General features: G+C 56.1%; 1 protein-coding gene across 3 annotated transcripts in view; it reads left to right on the top strand.

Moving 5' to 3' along the window:
• The window catches only part of SLC6A20 (solute carrier family 6 member 20), a 37512-nt gene that overhangs the window by 4667 nt on the left and 15647 nt on the right, over window positions 1-17198 (top strand). For all 3 annotated transcript variants that reach the window (XM_042977339.1, XM_042977341.1, XM_042977340.1), the window contains exons 2-4: window positions 10842-10982; window positions 12445-12536; window positions 16441-16668. In XM_042977339.1, coding sequence (XP_042833273.1) covers window positions 10842-10982; window positions 12445-12536; window positions 16441-16668 — 461 coding nt within the window. The remainder of the gene's footprint in view (window positions 1-10841; window positions 10983-12444; window positions 12537-16440; window positions 16669-17198) is intronic.

Below are 17198 nucleotides of genomic sequence, written 5' to 3'. Positions count from 1 at the left end.
CAGGGCTTTGTCGTCTGTCGAACACATGAAGGTTCCAAGGTCGGCTCCCGAGGCTGGGTTCCGGCAGTGAGGCAGTGTGGTCCGCGAGTCCCCTGAGGAGCCACGTCTGGTGCCCGGGCTGGGGTTTCGGGACTCGGTGCCCCGGGAGACAGCAGCATGCGAAGCGTTTCCGGCGGTCGGTGCTGTCACCCCCACTTAGAGGTGGGGGACAAGTCCAGAGAAGAAAAGGGGGCTCCTGGAGGTGTAGCTGGGGCTCAGGCCATTCCTGCGTCCGAGCCAGGGCTCTCTCTAGGCCCCCCACGTCGGGGTCTCATCTTCTGATCCGAGCAGGCCAGGAGTGACGGCGGTAGATGGGAGTCCCAGGCCCGGACTCGCCATGACTCAGGGCACTTTACTTTCCTGCACGGTCTGCTGTGACGCTCAACCACGGAGGGGGCCTGGCCCAGCACCTGCTGTCTGCAGTGTCCCCAGGGGAAGCCCTCCTATGGCTGTCAGGCCAACCCCCTCTGCGCCTCTGCCCTCCCCCCAAATGTCCGGTGCCCTCCCTCTGCTGGGCATACCCTGTACTCCTCATGCTGTCCAGGAGACCTCCTCCTCCCTCAGTTAAAAGGGACTCCAAAGCCATGTCTTACCATGCACAGCACCGTGGGCTCAGACACGGCTCACCCCCGTCCCCCACGGTGGGGAGGAACAGCCAAGATACAGTGCCCACCTGCCCGTGGAGAAGCCTCAAGCCCGTCTACACGTTAGCATCACCCGGGAGCTGTGAAACACGCCGACGTCTGTCCCTCCCCGGAGCCTGATTGAGCCGGTCTCATGTGTGGCCTGAACATTAGTTTTAAAGCTCCCCAGGGGATCCTACTGTGCACGGGGATGAGAACCGCCATCCTCTATCCTGTTCCAAACAGGAAGGAGAATAGAGAAGTACGCGCTCAGCGATATAAACGTCCTAGGAATTAATTTCAGTCCTTCAACAAGTATTGAGTATCTGCTGCAAGCCAGGGACAAAGGTGGTCATCGCCCTTAAGGGGGCGGCACCCCCTTAATGGAAATGGCCCTTCCACACGGGGGGCAGCAAGAGTTTCCGCAGACGGTTCTTTGGGAGGCTTCACTGAAATGACTCGAGGAAGGACTCACTGCCCGAGAGAACCCAGGAAGGCTCCCGGCCGTGGTGGCATTTCATCTAGGCCTTGACAGAGGAGTCCGAGAGCATCAGGTAGCTTGAGGGACAAAAACCTTCCAGGCAGAAGAAACCCCCGTGTGCCAAAGACACAGAAGGGTATGCATCTGAGGGGAATGGCTGGAAACTCTACGTGGCCCGGACGTATGGGGTGGGCGCCGGGGCAAAGGCGGGAGGGGAGAGGAGGAAGGCGAGGAAGGTTCCAGCATGAACCCAAAACCAAAGAACCCTCAATAGCTTCGCTGGGAAGTTAGAACTTCCCTTGGGGAGCAGAACCAGGATCTCAGGTGGGGAGCGGTACCCTCAGAGCCATAGTTTACAGAGACAGGGCCAGGGGCCGGGGCCATGCTGGCACAGGGGGTGGGCAAGGAGGGGTGGGGGCAGACGAGCAAGTTTTAGACCAAGGCGTCAGGCAGGGGGGTGGAGGGGGCAGGGCGGCCTTTAGACCAAGGCCTTTAGACCAAGGCAGGGCGGGGGAGGGGGGTGGGTACTTTTCATTTTTCTTACTTGTGTCTTCCTTCTCCATTTCCCAAGAGTTGACTGGTGTCGACTCCAAATAACAAACTTTTGGGGGAAAGCCAAGATGGAAGGGGTCAATGAGGAGGAGGAGAAGGCCTTGGGGTGGAGGGGCGCAGAGGAGAGGACAGCGCTCCTCAAAGTGTGGTCCCCACGCCAGCAGCTCCAGCATCCCCTGGGGATGTGTGATCCGTGCCCCTTAAACTGAACACGTACACACCCCAAGAAGAAAAAAAAAATCAGGTTAAAAAGTCCTCGTGTGGTTTGGTAGAGACCAAGGTGTGTAAATAGGAAAAGAGCATGCGTCTGAGCAAACCGTCCCCTGAAAGTGGCTGCATCTGCTTGTTGGGGTCTTTGTTGGTCTCAAAGGCCAGAGTGAGATTCGCGGACATAAATGTCCTACAGAGAGAGGGTTTTCTCTTGTCGTGAGCCTCTTGGGAGCAGCAAACCGATACGGCGCTGGCTGTGATAATTAGAAAAATAAGCAGCAACGTGTTCTAGAAGGACATACACGCGTGTGTGTGTGTGTTGGGGGGAGGGGGGTCCCAAATGTGATACGTGTTCATGGTAGAACATTTGGAAAATTAGAGAAATATACAAAGAAAGAAAATACAAAACCATCCCCAATTCCAGTACCCAAAGGTCATGCCGTTACTTTGTTGTTTTTTTCTTAAAAAAAATTAAGAGCATGTTTTGTATGTAATTTAGTGTCTTGCTATTTTTAAAAAAAATTTTTTTTAACGTTTATTTATTTTTGTGACAGAGAGAGACAGAGCATGAATGGGGGAGGGTCAGAGAGAGAGGGAGACACAGAATCTGAAACAGGCTCCAGGGTCTGAGCTGTCAGCACAGAGCCCGACGCGGGGCTCGAACTCATGGACCGCGAGATCGTGACCTGAGCCGAAGTCGGACGCTCAACCGACTGAGCCACCCAGGCGCCCCTAGTGTCTTGCTATTTTTTACTTCACCTCTGACCATCATTTCCAAAACCGTTCGATACTCTTTGAAGCTATGAACTTAAAACGGCTCCGTGCGGGTCTGTGGACATACGGAGCAGCTTATGTACCCATTCTCCAGTGTGGAACTTCATCTCGCACAACTTGCAAGCCGTATGTCTAGGTGGGAAATACATTTGCATCAGTGGTGCCTCGGGACCGTATGGCTCCTAGCACGAAGGGGGAGAGGCCCAGCTAGAGACCCTCCCCCATGTCCTCTGCTGATTACAAATGTCTTGAGCCTGCTCTTGACCCCCCGGAGGGTGCACCAGAGGTCTTTCTGGGAAGTAAGTACTTTTTGTAGATATCAGCCAACTTGTCCTTGCGAATGGCCGCTGGGGCTGCCCGACGCGGTGAAACCCTCACCCCAGCGGGGTGGGCTTCCCTGGCGAGAGGGACAGGCGTCCACCCTGCTAGAAAGGGCTGCTCTGTCCCCCAGGGTGCCCTTCTCCTCTCAGGGTGCCTCTCTCCTCCCCCTGCCCGATTTTCCCTCGGATTCTGGGAGATGGGCATAAACTTCCCACAGTTGGCCACGCTGTCAGGTCTAACTTCTCAGCTGCAGGTGGGGCTGAACGGCCGTCGTGTTCCGTGGAGCGAATCTTCCAGGCTGGAACACTCAGACCTGTGTCTCCGGACCTCCAGACAGCCCACCGTTTTTGCCCCCTGGTGCATAGGACACGAGAGCTCACAAAACTTAATTATTTATTTATTTATTTTTTTTAACCTGGGACTAGTGGGGCCTTTCAGGAACGCAGCCAGAGAAGCGTCTGGTAGAATTTGTTACTGTTCCGGATGCTGTCTTGGCAGCCTTCTGTCCTGCTTGGTTCTCCCTAGAGACACAGGAAGTGCTTGGGCTTGCGGTCCATGCCTCATTGCCTGTCCTTTCCACTTTCTCCTTTCTCCTTGAGCTGCAGGGTAATTTCTAAAGGTTGTGGGGTTTTTTGTTGTTGTTGTTTGTTGGGTTTTTTTGTTTTGTTTTTGCTTGTTTTTTGTTTGTTTCTGCTTATTGCCTCCATTGGCTTTGAATTCACCTGCCGTATGTTTTTCGTCTTCAGACATTTCTTCTTCTTCTTAGATTATCCTTCATCATCGTCCAATGCTGTTCCATAAACACGGGGTCCTCTTGGCTCTCCTAAGAGAAGGTACTAGAAATTTGCTAACACATTTCTTCTGTTTCTCATGGCAAATCAATTTCAGAGGAAGACAATTGCTCTGATGCCTTAGAGTGGCCCTTTTTTTTTGATCTACGGTGTATTATCGTAGGTGCAAAGGCTTCCTTCTGAGGGCTCAGCCTTTTCTGAGGGAGGTGCAGGCCAATATAGACTTGCCCAAGGTCTATATTAACACAGCCACAAAATAAAGCGAGAGTTCAGAGGAATCTTGGATGAAATTTTAGCAACATGATGAACTGTACCAGGCCTGTCAACTCTCTCTGGTAATAGCTTCCCATATTGCCCACCCAAGTAGAACCACCATCAGAGAGCCACTTACCATCGAGCAGTCACTCAGCAAACACTTACTGACCCCCTACTCCATATCCGGCCCTGTTAGGGGCTGGAGATTCAACTGTGAGCCAGTCAGACCCCGTCTCTGTACTTGGAAGCTGTTTAGGGAAGTAGGGGTGGAGAGAGCGGTAGACAGTGAGCAGGGACTGTGAGGGGGGCACCCCACTTACCTTTGGGTGACCTGCAAAGGTTTCTGGAGGAAGTGATGTGTGTGGAAGGTCTGGTGAGGCCTGAAGGATTCTGTCCTGCCTCCAACAAATATTCCCGGTGCTCTGCTCTCTGCCCAGCGCCACTCTGTTCTGCACAGACCAGGGAGCAAGAACATCCGTGCTAAGGGGAGACAGACACCAAGTAGTCAAAGTCACAGCAGAATTTCACGTGGGTAACTGCTCAGAAGGAAGGTCCAGCGGGGTGAGGGGTTGAAGGCTCACTCTGGCGTGGGGACTGTTGTCACTGAGGCAGACCGGGAAGGCCCCTCTGAGGAAGGCAGGTTCGGCAGAGAAATGAGAGAAGGGAGAGAGCGGTCCAGGCTGAGGGAACAGCCAGGGCGAGCGTGCAGAGGCCGGCCCCACAGGAAGGGCCCCGTGGCTGCAGCGGCGTGAGGGAGGCCACCAGCCCTGTGCCGTAGAGGCCGGGGGCGGGAGTGCGGGTGTTATTCTAGGTGTGAGGAGAAGCCAAAGACGGTTTGCCCAAGTGGGAGGGCAGGGGCTCATCTGACAATAAGCTGTCGCGGGCAGCTGTAGAGGGGACGCGAGAAAACCACCAAGAGGACTGCGGCCGAGACATCGTGGCGGGTGCTGGGGAGTTGGCAGTGAGCAAGAGTTCTCCAGGCTCAGAACTGTCTTTATATCCTCGGAATATGTGTCCTCAGTGACTGTAAACATCCACCTCACCCAGAGTAATGCAGACGCACACGGGGCCGGGCCACCCGCTTGTCGTGACCCATCTCGGCTCAACAGGCCACCCTAGAACTTAAGGACTTAGAAGGAAGGGTGGAATTAGAAAGTCGCCGAGCGGCAACCAACAACGTGGGACTGTTGTTCCCGGCAAGATTCCAGCGAAATCTAGAGGGCACAGGTCTGGTGGGCAATGGGATGGCTACCTCATCTCAGAATATCTCCCGGCAAGACACAGAATCGTTTCTAAGGGGCACACAGGAACTTTCCCCAGACATACCTGGCAGACCCCACCTTGGCCAAGTGAGCAAAGTTAACCTGGCCGGGAATGGGGCGAAGCAGCATCACGTGCCTCTGGACAAAGACCCAGATCGCTTCAGGGTTCCTGCCAACACCCAAAGCGAGGGAACGTTCCACAAAAATAACTGGCTAGTACCGTCCAACGGGTCAAGGTCATGAGAGACAAAGAGAGCCTGGGAGGCCGTCCCGTCGAAGCTGACAGACGAGATGTGACCTTAGGTGCCATGCGTGATGGTGAGACCGGAGGGAGGGCAGGGGTGGGGTCGTTGGTCAAATTCCAATAAAGTCTGTAGATTAAATTAATCGTGTTGCTTCCACGTTGCCCTCCTTGTTCTGTTCCTTGCCCTGGGATCACGCAAGAGAATGTCCTTGTTTTTAGGAGCTTCGCGATGAAGTATGGAGAGGTTAAAAAGGGGGGGGGGGTGCCTGGGAAGTTCTCTGCTGGCTTCATCAGGCCTGGCTCTCATGGTGGCATCCACTGGCAGCTGGAAAGCCCTCACACGTGCACGCTTGGTGCTGAGTTGGATGGGCCCTCGGTTCTCCTCCAGTGGGGCTTTTCATCCCCAGGTCCCCTGGACCGGCTTCCAAACGTGTCAGCCTCAGGGCACGCACTCCAAGAGGTGGTGGTGAGGCTGTAAGGCGTCCTGAGGCCCAGGCTCTGGAGCCATCATGGCGTCCTTTCCCCCACCTCCTGTTGGACAGAGCTGGTCCCAAGAGCAGCCCAGATTCACGGGCAGGGGAGACAGGAATCCGTTCACAGGAGCAGCTTCAGGGAATGTGTGCGGCCATATTGAATCTCTCACAACGTGCCCCCCATCCAGACACACGGGAGTGAAGGCCTTTGCCTCTCCCTGAATGATAGGGTCTCCTCATGCTAAGGCAGTGTCAGAGGTTTTATTTTATAATTTAATTTAATTTAATTTAATTTAATCTAATTTAATTTAGTAAGCTTCACACCCAGTGCAGAGCCCAACACAGGGCTTGAACTCACAACCCTGAGATCAAGAGTCGGACACTTAACCGACTGAGCCACCCAGGTGCCCCTCAGAGGTTTTACATCAAAGGAGCATGGGGAGCACTCCAGTGGGAAGAGAGTTGGTTAGTGGGCTCGTTTTCAAACCGATCACAAAACTGATTTTTCTCTTAGCGAGATATATTTACGTGCGGAAAAATACGCTTTTGTTGGTGTAGTTTTATGAATTTTGATGAATGTATGGTTGTATTCCCACCACCAAGTAACACCCCTTACTGTCAGCCCTCCCATTCCCAACGGCCCGCGGCCACAGGTCTGTTTTCTGTCCCCACAGGCTTGCCTTTTCCAGAATGTCACATAAATGGAGTCGTACAGCCTGTAGCCTTTTTTTTTTCTTTTTTTAACATTTATTTATTTTTGAGACAGAGACAGAGCATGAACGGGGGAGGGTCAGAGAGAGAGGGAGACACAGAATCCGAAACAGGCTCCAGGCTCTGAGCCGTCAGCATAGAGCCCGACACGGGGCTCGAACTCACGGACCGTGAGATCATGACCTGAGCTGAAGTCGGCCGCTTAACCCAGGCGCCCCAGTCTGTAGCCTGTTGAATCTGACGTCTTTAACTCGGCATAATGCTTCTCCGAGTCTCCGATGTTGTTGCGGGAATTAGTAGTCTGTTCCTTTGTACTGGCTGAGTAGTATTTCATCGTGTGGATGTCCCAGAATTTACTTACCCACTGGCCCACTGGATGCCAATTAAGTTGTTTCCGGTTTCCGACAACTCTGAAGGGAGCTGCTGTAAACGCTCACATACAGGTTTTTGTGTGAGCGTACGTTGTCATTTTTCTAGAGTAAACACGCTGGGATCAACTTGCTGAGCTGTACGGCCGGTGAGTGAGTGCTTAGCTTTCCAAGAAACTGCCAAACCGCTTCCCAGAGTGTCTACACCATTTTGCATTCCACTAGCGATGCGCGGGTGTGTTCTCCCCCGGGGCCTCGCCAGCACTTTGTGCTTTCAGCCTTTCTTACTGTAGCCATTTCATCCCAAGAGGTATGTGGTGGCGTCTCATTTGGTTGACATTTGCTCATTTTCAGAATAAAAGCTGGTGTTGAGCATCTTTTCGTGGGCTAATTTGCCATGCGTGTATTTTTTTGTACCTTTTTTGCACGGGTTTCTTCTTTTCTTTTTCATCATTGTTGAGTTTTGAGAGTCCTTTATAAATTCTAGACACCAAGTCTTTTCCAGACACGTGTTTTGCAGAAGTCCCTCCCAGCCTTTTAGCTTGCCTTTTTCACTTTCTTAACCGTGCCTTTCACGGAACACAGTTTTAAAATGAGATCTAACTCATCAATACTTTGCTTTCATAGACGGTGCTTTCGACGTGGTATCCGAGAGATCTTTGCCTCACCCTACGGTCACAGGGATGTTCTCCTGGGCTATCTTCGAGAAGCTTTATAGTTTTGAGCTGTGCACATAGGTCTGTGATCCATTTTGAGATTTGGGGGAGGAGGTATAAAATGGGAGATGGGGGTGGAGATCTGTTTTTTTCTGCGTGTGGATGTTCAGTTGTTCTGACATCACTCGTTAAGAAAATAGTGGCTGAGCAAATTCGCTGGCTACTGTGTTTGGCTACTCGGAGGATGGATAATGGAAATGACCGATGGGCAGGCCTCAAGAGCCCCCATGCTACCACCTGGGCACGGGCCTTGGATTTCCAGCTTCCCGTGGGCACTGGGCCATCAGCCCGGCCCTGTCAAAGACCTTGCCAGGCCTCCTGTGGTTACTGTTTAATGCCTTGGGGGAAAATGAGCTTTTTCTTAGAACCACTGAGGGTTTGAATGTTGCTGGGTTTGTAGGTGGCAGCCCCCTTCCAGTCCAAGAGCAGCCGGCCTCTTGGACTCTCTGCTGCTGAGAGGCACCTGGTAAGACGTCCAAACACGTCTCCCTGGGGCAGGAAGGGGGCGGGGCCTGGCAGAGTCATCAGAGCAGAGTCCAGAAGTGAGAGGGTAGCGCTTGTCGTAGGCCCCCGTGGGAGCAGGGAGGACAAGGCCCGGTGGTCCCACGCGCACGGCCGTGGCTTTCTCTCCACGGTGGGAGCTGACTCTGCCTGATCTCTGCGTGGCCCTGGTGCCAGCCACTCTCCTTCTGGGATCTCTATCCCGAGGAGAGAACCGAACACGTGGACCAAGCTTGGTCCCACTGCTCTGTTGAGGATGGCAGGGACCCGGGGCACCTGGGTGGCTCAGTCGGTTAAGCGACCGATTTCAGCTCAGGTCATGATCTCACGGTTCATGAGTTCAAGCCCCTCGTCGGGCTCTGTGCCGACAGCTCGGAGCCTGGAACCTGCTTCGGATTCTGTGTCTCCCTCTCTCTCTGGTCTTTCCCCGCTCGTGCTCTGTCTCTCTCTCCTTTAAAAATAAATAAAAACATTTAAAACAAATTTTTTTTACATGATAGCAGGGACCTAGCTACAGCCCAGTGTCCGAGGACCAATGAAATGAATCTGGGTGTGTTTTCCAAGTGGGATAACGTACAGCTACACGAGGGTGACACAAATGGTCGTGTTGTGGTTGGGGGAGGAAAGCAGGCCCCGGGGCAGCACGTAAGCGCGACGGAGGCGTTTTCGTAAATATTCGATGTTCACGGAAGCATACGTATTTCATTCTTTACCTATACACTTTTGGAACCAGTTCCTTCTGTAACCTGCCCTTAATCCCTGCAGCTGTAATGTCAGGGTTTTATTTTAATCAGGAGTCCTGCCCTCTTCTCCTCTGGGACCTTTTCCTGGGTTCTCTGCCAAGTTGCTGGGAGCAGGGGGGAGGGATGAGCAGGACTTCAGGGAAGGAGGGGCGGGGCTCACAGGAGAAGCTTTGGGCAGGGCTGTGCAGGGCAGGGGTGTGGGGAGCCCCCAGCAGGCTGCCCGCCTCTGTCCAGGTGCCAGCAGTGGGGAGGGCTTCCATAGTCCATCCACACCCCCTGGCTCCGTACTATCACCACAGGCTCTTATCTGCAGACGGCCCCGAGGAACCGGTGGGTTTTAAATTTGCGTTAGCCATAGTACTCTTTATTAAAACAAAATGTTAAGCTGAGGGCCACTGTATAAAACAGACACACATACAATGGAGGTGCTCTGTAAAAGGAGATGGTGGCCTAGGCTCTGTCTGTTGAGGACCGCTTGTCTCCCCATACATAGACACCAAGCCCCTGCCTCTGCCATTGGTTACTGCCACAGAAGATGGAATAGGGTTTCTGGCAGAGGGGCTGGGGCAGCTGAGGCATTGAGGGAGGCACTCAAGGGGCTTGGGACAATGGCAGTTTACCACCCAGGATGGAAGTATTTAAACTTTTTAACTGACAAGTCTGCATGTTATCACAGATAGATGGATGAACGGCTGGATGGAGAAAGAGAAAGATAGAAAGGATAGAAGGATGGATGGATGGGTGGATGGGTGGGTAGATGGATGGATGGATGGTTGGATGGTGAATGGATGGATGGATGGATGGTTGGATGGTGGGTGGATGGTTGAGTGGGCGGGTGGGTGGGTGGGTGGATGGATGGTTGGGTGGTGGATGGATGCTTGGATGGGTGGATGGATGGGTGGGTGGGTGGGTGGGTGGGTGGATGGGTGAATGGGTAGATAGATGGGGGGGTAAGTGGATGGGTGGATGGATACTTGGATAGCTGGATGGATGGTTGGATGGTGGGTGGGTGGTTGAGTGGGTGCATTGGTAGGTGGATAGATGGATGGGTGGGTGGGTGGGAGGATGGATGGATGGGTGGGTGGATGGATGGGTGAATGGGTGGATGCATGGGTGGGTGGGTGGGTGGGTAGATGGATGCTTGGATGGGTGGATGGGTGGATGGTTGGATGGGTGGGTGGGTGGATGGATGGATGGATGGTTGGTTGGATGGATGGGTGGCTGGGTGGATGATGGATGGATGGATGGTGGGTGGGTGGTTGAATGGGTGGGTGGATGGATGGATGGTTGGTTGGATGGATGAGTGGCTGGGTGGATGGATGGATGGTTGGATGGTGGGTGGGTGGTTGAATGGGTTCGTGGGTGGGTGGATGGATGGATGGTTGGTTGACTGGATGGATGGGTGGCTGGGTGGATGGATGGATGGATGGTTGGATGGTGGGTGGATGGGTGGGTGGATGGATGGATGCTTGGATGGGTGGCTGAATGGATGGATGCTTGGATGGGTGGATGGATGAATAGAAGAAAATGGATACGTGACCTACGAGCGAGGGGAATGAAAGAACAGTGGGTTGTGGAAAAGGTGGGAGAGAGTGCGGGCAGAAGGATGGAGGATGAGTGGAGATGTGGGAGGATGGGTGGGTGGAAAGGTAGAAAGATGAATGGACAAGTGGAAAGCCGGAAGGGAGGGAGGGAGGGTGGATGTGCATGGAGGTCAGGTGGGCTCCGGAGTTAAACTCATCGGTGACGGCCTGGTGTTGGCTCTGGACACCCGCAGGTAGTTTCCTGGTGCCCTACATCATCATGCTTGTTGTAGAGGGCATGCCCCTCCTGTACCTGGAGCTGGCAGTGGGCCAGCGCATGCGGCAGGGCAGCATCGGTGCCTGGAGGACCATCAGCCCCTACCTTGGTGGTGTTGGTAAGTGGGCACTCTCCTGGATCCTGGACAGCAGGGGGTGTGGGTGGGAGCCCGTTGGCTGGCAGGGCAGGCAGAGCAAGGGGCGAGCGCAAGGCCCGAGAGAGAGCCCGGGAGGGGGTGCCGCGGGATGTCGGCCGAGGGGGGCTCGATCCCTTACCCGCAGGTCAGTGAAGAAGGGGGGGCGGCACACCCTCTGGGGGGCCGATACCACACTGCCTCTCTTCTGTGAGCCTCAGCTGGCTCTTCTGTAAAAGGAAATAGCTGCCCAGCCAAGGAGCTGCAACTCACTCTCCCAGCAGCTACCACTCTGGGAGCTCTAACTGCTCCTTGCTAATGATTAATAATGGCTCCTTCTCGTGAGCACCTACTACGTGCCGGGTGTCAGCCTGTATGATACATGCACACGAGCTCGTGTTATCTTTGTTGCACCACCGAGGGCCCGTTAATGTCTCCAGTGCGGGGAAGCAGAGGGGCACACGGGTGGCGCGCTGGGCGCGCTGTGCATCCCATGTCCCCTGAGTTCCTCCGAGCTGGTGCGTCCCCGGCGCCTCTCGGCGATGGTTAGTTAACCCGCCCTACACAACCCTCACGTTCCAGGGCTGCCTGTGGGCGAGAGGAACTTTGGCCAGCCCTTGGCCACGGTCTCTTCTGCTCAGCCCTCCCGCCTCCAGCCAGGTAGGCAGGGAAGCAGAGCGGTGTTTCAGGAGCAAGGAGGGTGTATGCTTGGCGTGGCATGTAGTCTCGGAGGCAGAAGAAGTGTGTCCGCGGCCTCAGGCATCATCTCTGAACCCGAACTGCCTCCTCATCGCGAAGGGCTGTTAATTTTTAACAAGGAGGTGTGTGGTTTTACGATCTGCCCGAGTAATCAATCACAGAGGGCTTCTCAGAGGTGGCATTTGCTGCCTAAATAGGAAAGATACCGGATGTGTGTGCCAAGCAGGGGCGCTGGTGAATGTTTAACGACCAGCTCTCGGGGTGGGGGGGGGGGGGGGAGGGGAGGCCTGTTTTCGGCATTCCCTGATACCCATGGTGTAAAGACTTCCGCCACGGCCTATCTCAGACGGCCAACGGGATGTCCCCGAGGGTGGGGGTGGGCAGAGATGCGCACGGTGGCTCTGGGTTGGCGGGGGGGGGGGGGGGGGCGGGGGGGGCCGGTGTGGGCTCCGGGCCCCTCCACTCCAGACACCCCTCCACGTACCCCCGTCCCTGGCCACCGCGAGGCAGGGTTTGGCACAAGTGACTCGGCGTCAGGGAAGCCAAGGGGGGAGCACCTGTGACGTCTAGCATCAGGGTGGCACTTGTCAATGACAGCCTGCCTCTCATGCTAAGTTTGCTTTTTTAATGCTTTTTTATTATGTATTTTTGAGAGAGAGAGAGAGAGAGACACAGAGACAGAGGGCGAGCCGGGGAGGGAGAGAGAGGCGGACGCGGGAGTCCTCAGCGCGCGTCTGCCCCCCCCCAGGCCTCGCCAGCGTGGTGGTGTCTTTCTTCCTCTCCATGTACTACAATATCATCAACGCCTGGGCCTTCTGGTACCTCTTCCACTCCTTCCAGGTGAGCGAGCCCGTGCCAGAGCGGGCGCGGGGAGCGGGGCAGGGAGAGGAGAGCAAGGCCACGCCCCGAGGCGGGGGTGGGGCGGGGTGGGGGGGGACAGGGGTGAGGATGGGGGGGGCGGCGGCCTCAGGGGCTGGGGGAGGCTGAGCAGCCCACGCGAGCGGTAGGGCTCCCGAGCCAGGCATCCACGGGACCCTGCCATTGTGTGTGTGTGCGCGCGTGTGCGCGTGTGTGCGTTTCTGGGGAGCGGGTTTCTGGCTTACGTCACGTTCTGAAAGATGTGACCTCCCCCCCCCCCCCTAAAGTATGAAGCACCACCAGATGCTCCAGGGGAGAATGTGTGGATGGAGAGAGCCACCAACCCAGTAAGAGCAGGAGGACTTCCCCTGCCACGCCCCTCACCCCCACTCATGCCCCCTTCCCCTCCTCCTCCCCCTTCCAGCTCTGGTCGCTTGTCCTCCCAGCCTCCTGGCTCCAGGCGGAGCCCCCACATTTCCCTGCAGACCAAAGTTCTTCTAGAACGACCGTCGGCACCCCCGTAACACAGCAGGGGCTACTCCCAAAGATGAACACTTTAAACCTGTATTTCTGACTTACGGCCATAGCTGACGCTCGTGGCAGAAAATGGGAAGGGGCCGAACATCGTAGAGAAGCGAGAACCCTAACTCCTCACTGAGAGGTGCTCTTTGTATCCAAGCCGAGAGGAGTCTTCCCTTCTGCCGCCCGTGCTCACGGCTCTTCCTCGGCACCTGCCTTTCACTCTCGGGGACCCCCTCCCCGCTGCCCCCGGCTTGCCTTCCAGCAGCCTCCTCCGTCTGGGACAGAAGCTCCCCGGGCAGACGCCACGCCCTTTGCCACTGAACCCGGCCTTTGCAGGACAGACGCTGTCCCCAGGGTCCAAAAGCAAGGCGGGGCCGACCAGGGACTGTGGATTAACCCCAACTTGTGGGGCCACGCTCTGGAGCACTTGGGCACAGCCGTGAGCCTTTGGCGCTCCGAGGAATGCCCGGGTGAATGACTTCAGTAGTCAGAACGTGGCATCTACGCTCGGAAGATGCTACATCCACGCCCCGCTCTGGCCACCCGGTCAACCCTACCCGGGTCGCCCCATGGGGAAATGCCTCGTGTGCATCCCTGACAGGAAGGGCTCTCTGCTCTGAGCTTAATTGCAGCCCCCATCTTCTCCCTGACTCCATGAAGACTGGCCACAGGCCTGCCTCTCCTCTACCTTCTGGGTGGAAACAGCTCCTCTGACTCTCCCCCCCTGGTGGCCACTCCTCCTCCTCTGTGCAGAGCTATCATGTACAGTTGGGCGGGTGGTGCACTGCACAATGGAACTCCAACTGAAGAGTTGCCATATGCATTGCCCGCATTATGCCTCTGTATACTTATAGAAACAGTTTTCCAAAGGTAGGAGCAACATGTCCTGTTCTCACAAAATCAGGAATATTTGACCATCTTCCCAAGGTGAAAATAAGGTTGTCTCAAGAAATGAGACACGTTTCCCTAACTCTCAGAAGTGCAAGGACCAGCAACTCCTGAAAATCACTCGACTGTCCATTCGGTCTGTCCTTCCCAGGCCCCTGGACTTCTCCTTTAGTTCCCCCACTCTGGAGCCCTCCTCCGTGGTCACGTAATGATAGTAACTGAAGCATCGGTCACTCCCTCAAAGCCAGCTCAGGGCCCCGCACAGTTGCAAGCACTTTAGAGGTAATCACCCAGGAACCGTCACCACAGCCCTGCGATGTGGGGTGCCCCGCATCAGCGGAGGGGAACTGAGTAGCTGTGAGACTGGACGCCAGCAGCCTGGCCTCAGGGGCTGAAGCCTGTCCATCCCCCTACCAGGCTTCCCAGCCTCCTGTCTAGGACCTTGCCCACAAGGAGCACCGGGGGCTGTTAGAAAACCAGATACAAAATGCGAGCCTGACCCACTGATTCCGAGGAGGGGAGGCTGGCTGCTGGGAAATGGTCAGTTTCGTAAGTCCTTGCACTCGCTTAAATTCCTCCCCCGGGGGAGCTTTCAAAACTCCGAGGCCCAGGCCCCACCCAGACCGATGCAGTCAGAGTCACTGGGGGTGCAGCCTGGGCAGTGTATTTTTTTTTTTAAGCCTCCCTTCTCCCCGGGATTCAGTCATGTAGCCGAGCCTGGGAACCAGGCCAGCCCAGGCTGGCTCAGCAATGGTCCAGTGGACGGACCAGTGGCCCAAGGGGCTGTGGGCTGGGTAGCTCCACCAGACTCCCAGCCCACGAGGGACCCTCCCACCTGCCTGGGGTATGACGCTGGTTTGCCGCCGAGCATCTCAGTTGGCTCTATGTGGCCATTCTCTCCATGAGTCTCTGTTGCCCAGCGGTATGGCCAAAGGTCTTTACACATCAGCTGGTTTCCAGGAGCGTGACAATGAGGGCTGCGAGGCCCCAGGAAGCCCCGGCTGGGAAGGGGTACTGCGTCACGTCACTGCATTCTGTCACAGGCCAGCCCAGATTCACGGGGAGGGGCCGTAAATGCCGCCTTTCCATGGAAGGAACTGCTGGGGACCGTCTTCAGAACTATTCTGGTCAAAGCTAGAAACGGACTCGAATTTCAACAGGCCAGGGGTCCACCCCCGACCCCTGCACAGGTCCCGAGCATTTTCCAGGTGGACAAAGCTGGGCTCCAGCTGCTCTTCGGTAGAGTGGCCCTGGCCCATGAGGTGACGTCTGTTTCCCCTGAAACGCACAGATGGAACCCAGTGGGCCAGGACTTGCTTCTGTCAGTGGAGAACTTTTGTCTAATGACATCTGAGCTTACGGGACCCAGAAACAAGCAAAAGTGATGGATGTGGGGCTTGGCAGAGCAGAGGTGGGACTCCTAATCCCTGTCCCCTGCCCCCTGCCCCCAGAGCCAGAATTAAATCCACTGCCTGCCCTTCCTCAGCTCCCACTTCTATCCTGTTCATCGTGCACACATCTCTAGGCTCTTTTGTTCCTAAGTGACAGACAACCCAGTTCAAACTGGCTGAAGCAGAAGAGGCTCTTACTGACTCTATCTACAAAGTCCAGGAGGGGAACTGCTTCAGGTATAGCTTGACTCAGGCTCCACTGAAGTCAGCAGTGCTGGATTCTCTCTGTCTTAGGCACACAAGGTGGCTGCAGGGAGGCTGAACCTCACCCCTGCCTGACTTCTAAACCCAGCGTCTGTCCTGGGAGAAGCAAGTCCCCACCGCCTGTTAGTGAGGGAAGGACCTGAGTCTCATTCAAGCCAGGACTTGCTAGGAATGTGTGAAAATAAGCCAAGTCCGCCCAAATGAGAACAGACTGAAGCAATTTATCCAGAGCTTGCGATCGTTGCCTTCGGCAGAGACCCCAGGGCAGGCAGAGGAATGGGGAAGGTGTGTCAGTGGGAAAAAAGGCACGGCTTCCGGTGTGCCCGGACTGGGGTAGGGGGGGCTATCTGTGCGGTGAGGGGAGCAGATCGGGCTTTCTCCGGTTGGTCTGGGGTCGGGGAGCACGTGAGTTAGGGACACTGGCTGTCACTGCCCAGGTCCTGCCCACCCCACTCCAGGCCACTCCCTGCAAGATGCTGTGGCTGGAGTCCGTGGGCTCATTGCTGCAGAGGTTGTGGGTTCTATTCTCGTAGACGGTCTGGCCGTCGTCTGGTCCAGTGTCTCGGACCCACGACAGAGCCAGGTGATCCTCAACAAACTCCTGTGGGGTTGCACGGTGCGCGAAGCCCTCTCCCCGCCTCTCTCTCCTCCCCCCAAGCCCGTCTGTGCCCCCGACCGGCCCTCCTGGTCCCTGTCTGCCTTCGGATGCTCCTGTCCTTTGGGGACCAGGCACCCTTCCCTTCAGGACCATTCCCGTCCTTCCCCGCTCTGCCCTTCATCCCCAGCCCTCACCTGGCCGTGTGCTTGTTCTGATCCCCAAGGATCCCCTGCCGTGGTCCGTGTGCCCGCTGAACGGCAACCGCACAGGCTACGACGAGGAGTGCGAGAAGGCGACCTCGACACAGTACTTCTGGTACCGGAAGACCCTCAACATCTCGCCGTCCATCCAGGACAGCGGGGGCGTGCAGTGGGAGCAGGGGCTCTGCCTCCTCCTGGCCTGGCTGGTGGTGTACCTCTGCATCCTGCGGGGCACCGAGTCCACCGGCAAGGTGGGTCCACACGGCGCCCCCCGCCTGGGACCTGCGAGGGCGCAGAAGCCGTGCTGGGTGGGGCCGGGGGGGGGGAGGGCAGCGGCGATGTCACCGGCACGAATCCCCTGCGAGGCGACCGTGAACGTGGCCGGAGGTGCTTGAAGTTGAGGTCTTGAAGTGGGGTCGTTCCCAGTCCCTACACGGATGAGCATGTCTGTGCCAGGCAGCTGTCCCCAAAGCCACACCACCCGAGCGGCACCGAGCACCTCGACAGTGAGTCTTCCCTTCTTTAAAAGCCTTAAGTCACTGCGCACGTCCCCCAGACACCCTGGCCACTGGCTCTCAAACTGGACGGCACATCCGGGTCACCTGGAGAGCTTCTAGAACTCTGGTATCTCAGGTCCTCCCCCAAGAGGCCCTGGAGTGATCAGGGCGGGGAGGGACTTGAGCCTCGGGATGTTAAAAGCTTCCCCCGGGAGGGTTCTAATCTGCAGCTGAGTCTGAGAACCTTTGCTCTGAGCTGCTGTCAGGCCTGATTTCCAAACCTT

This window comes from Panthera tigris, chromosome A2 (genome assembly GCF_018350195.1).
Source record: "Panthera tigris isolate Pti1 chromosome A2, P.tigris_Pti1_mat1.1, whole genome shotgun sequence".
Taxonomy (NCBI): Eukaryota; Metazoa; Chordata; class Mammalia; order Carnivora; family Felidae; genus Panthera; species Panthera tigris.
Note: the sequence above shows the minus strand (reverse complement) of the source record. Positions and strands in the feature narration are given on the sequence as shown.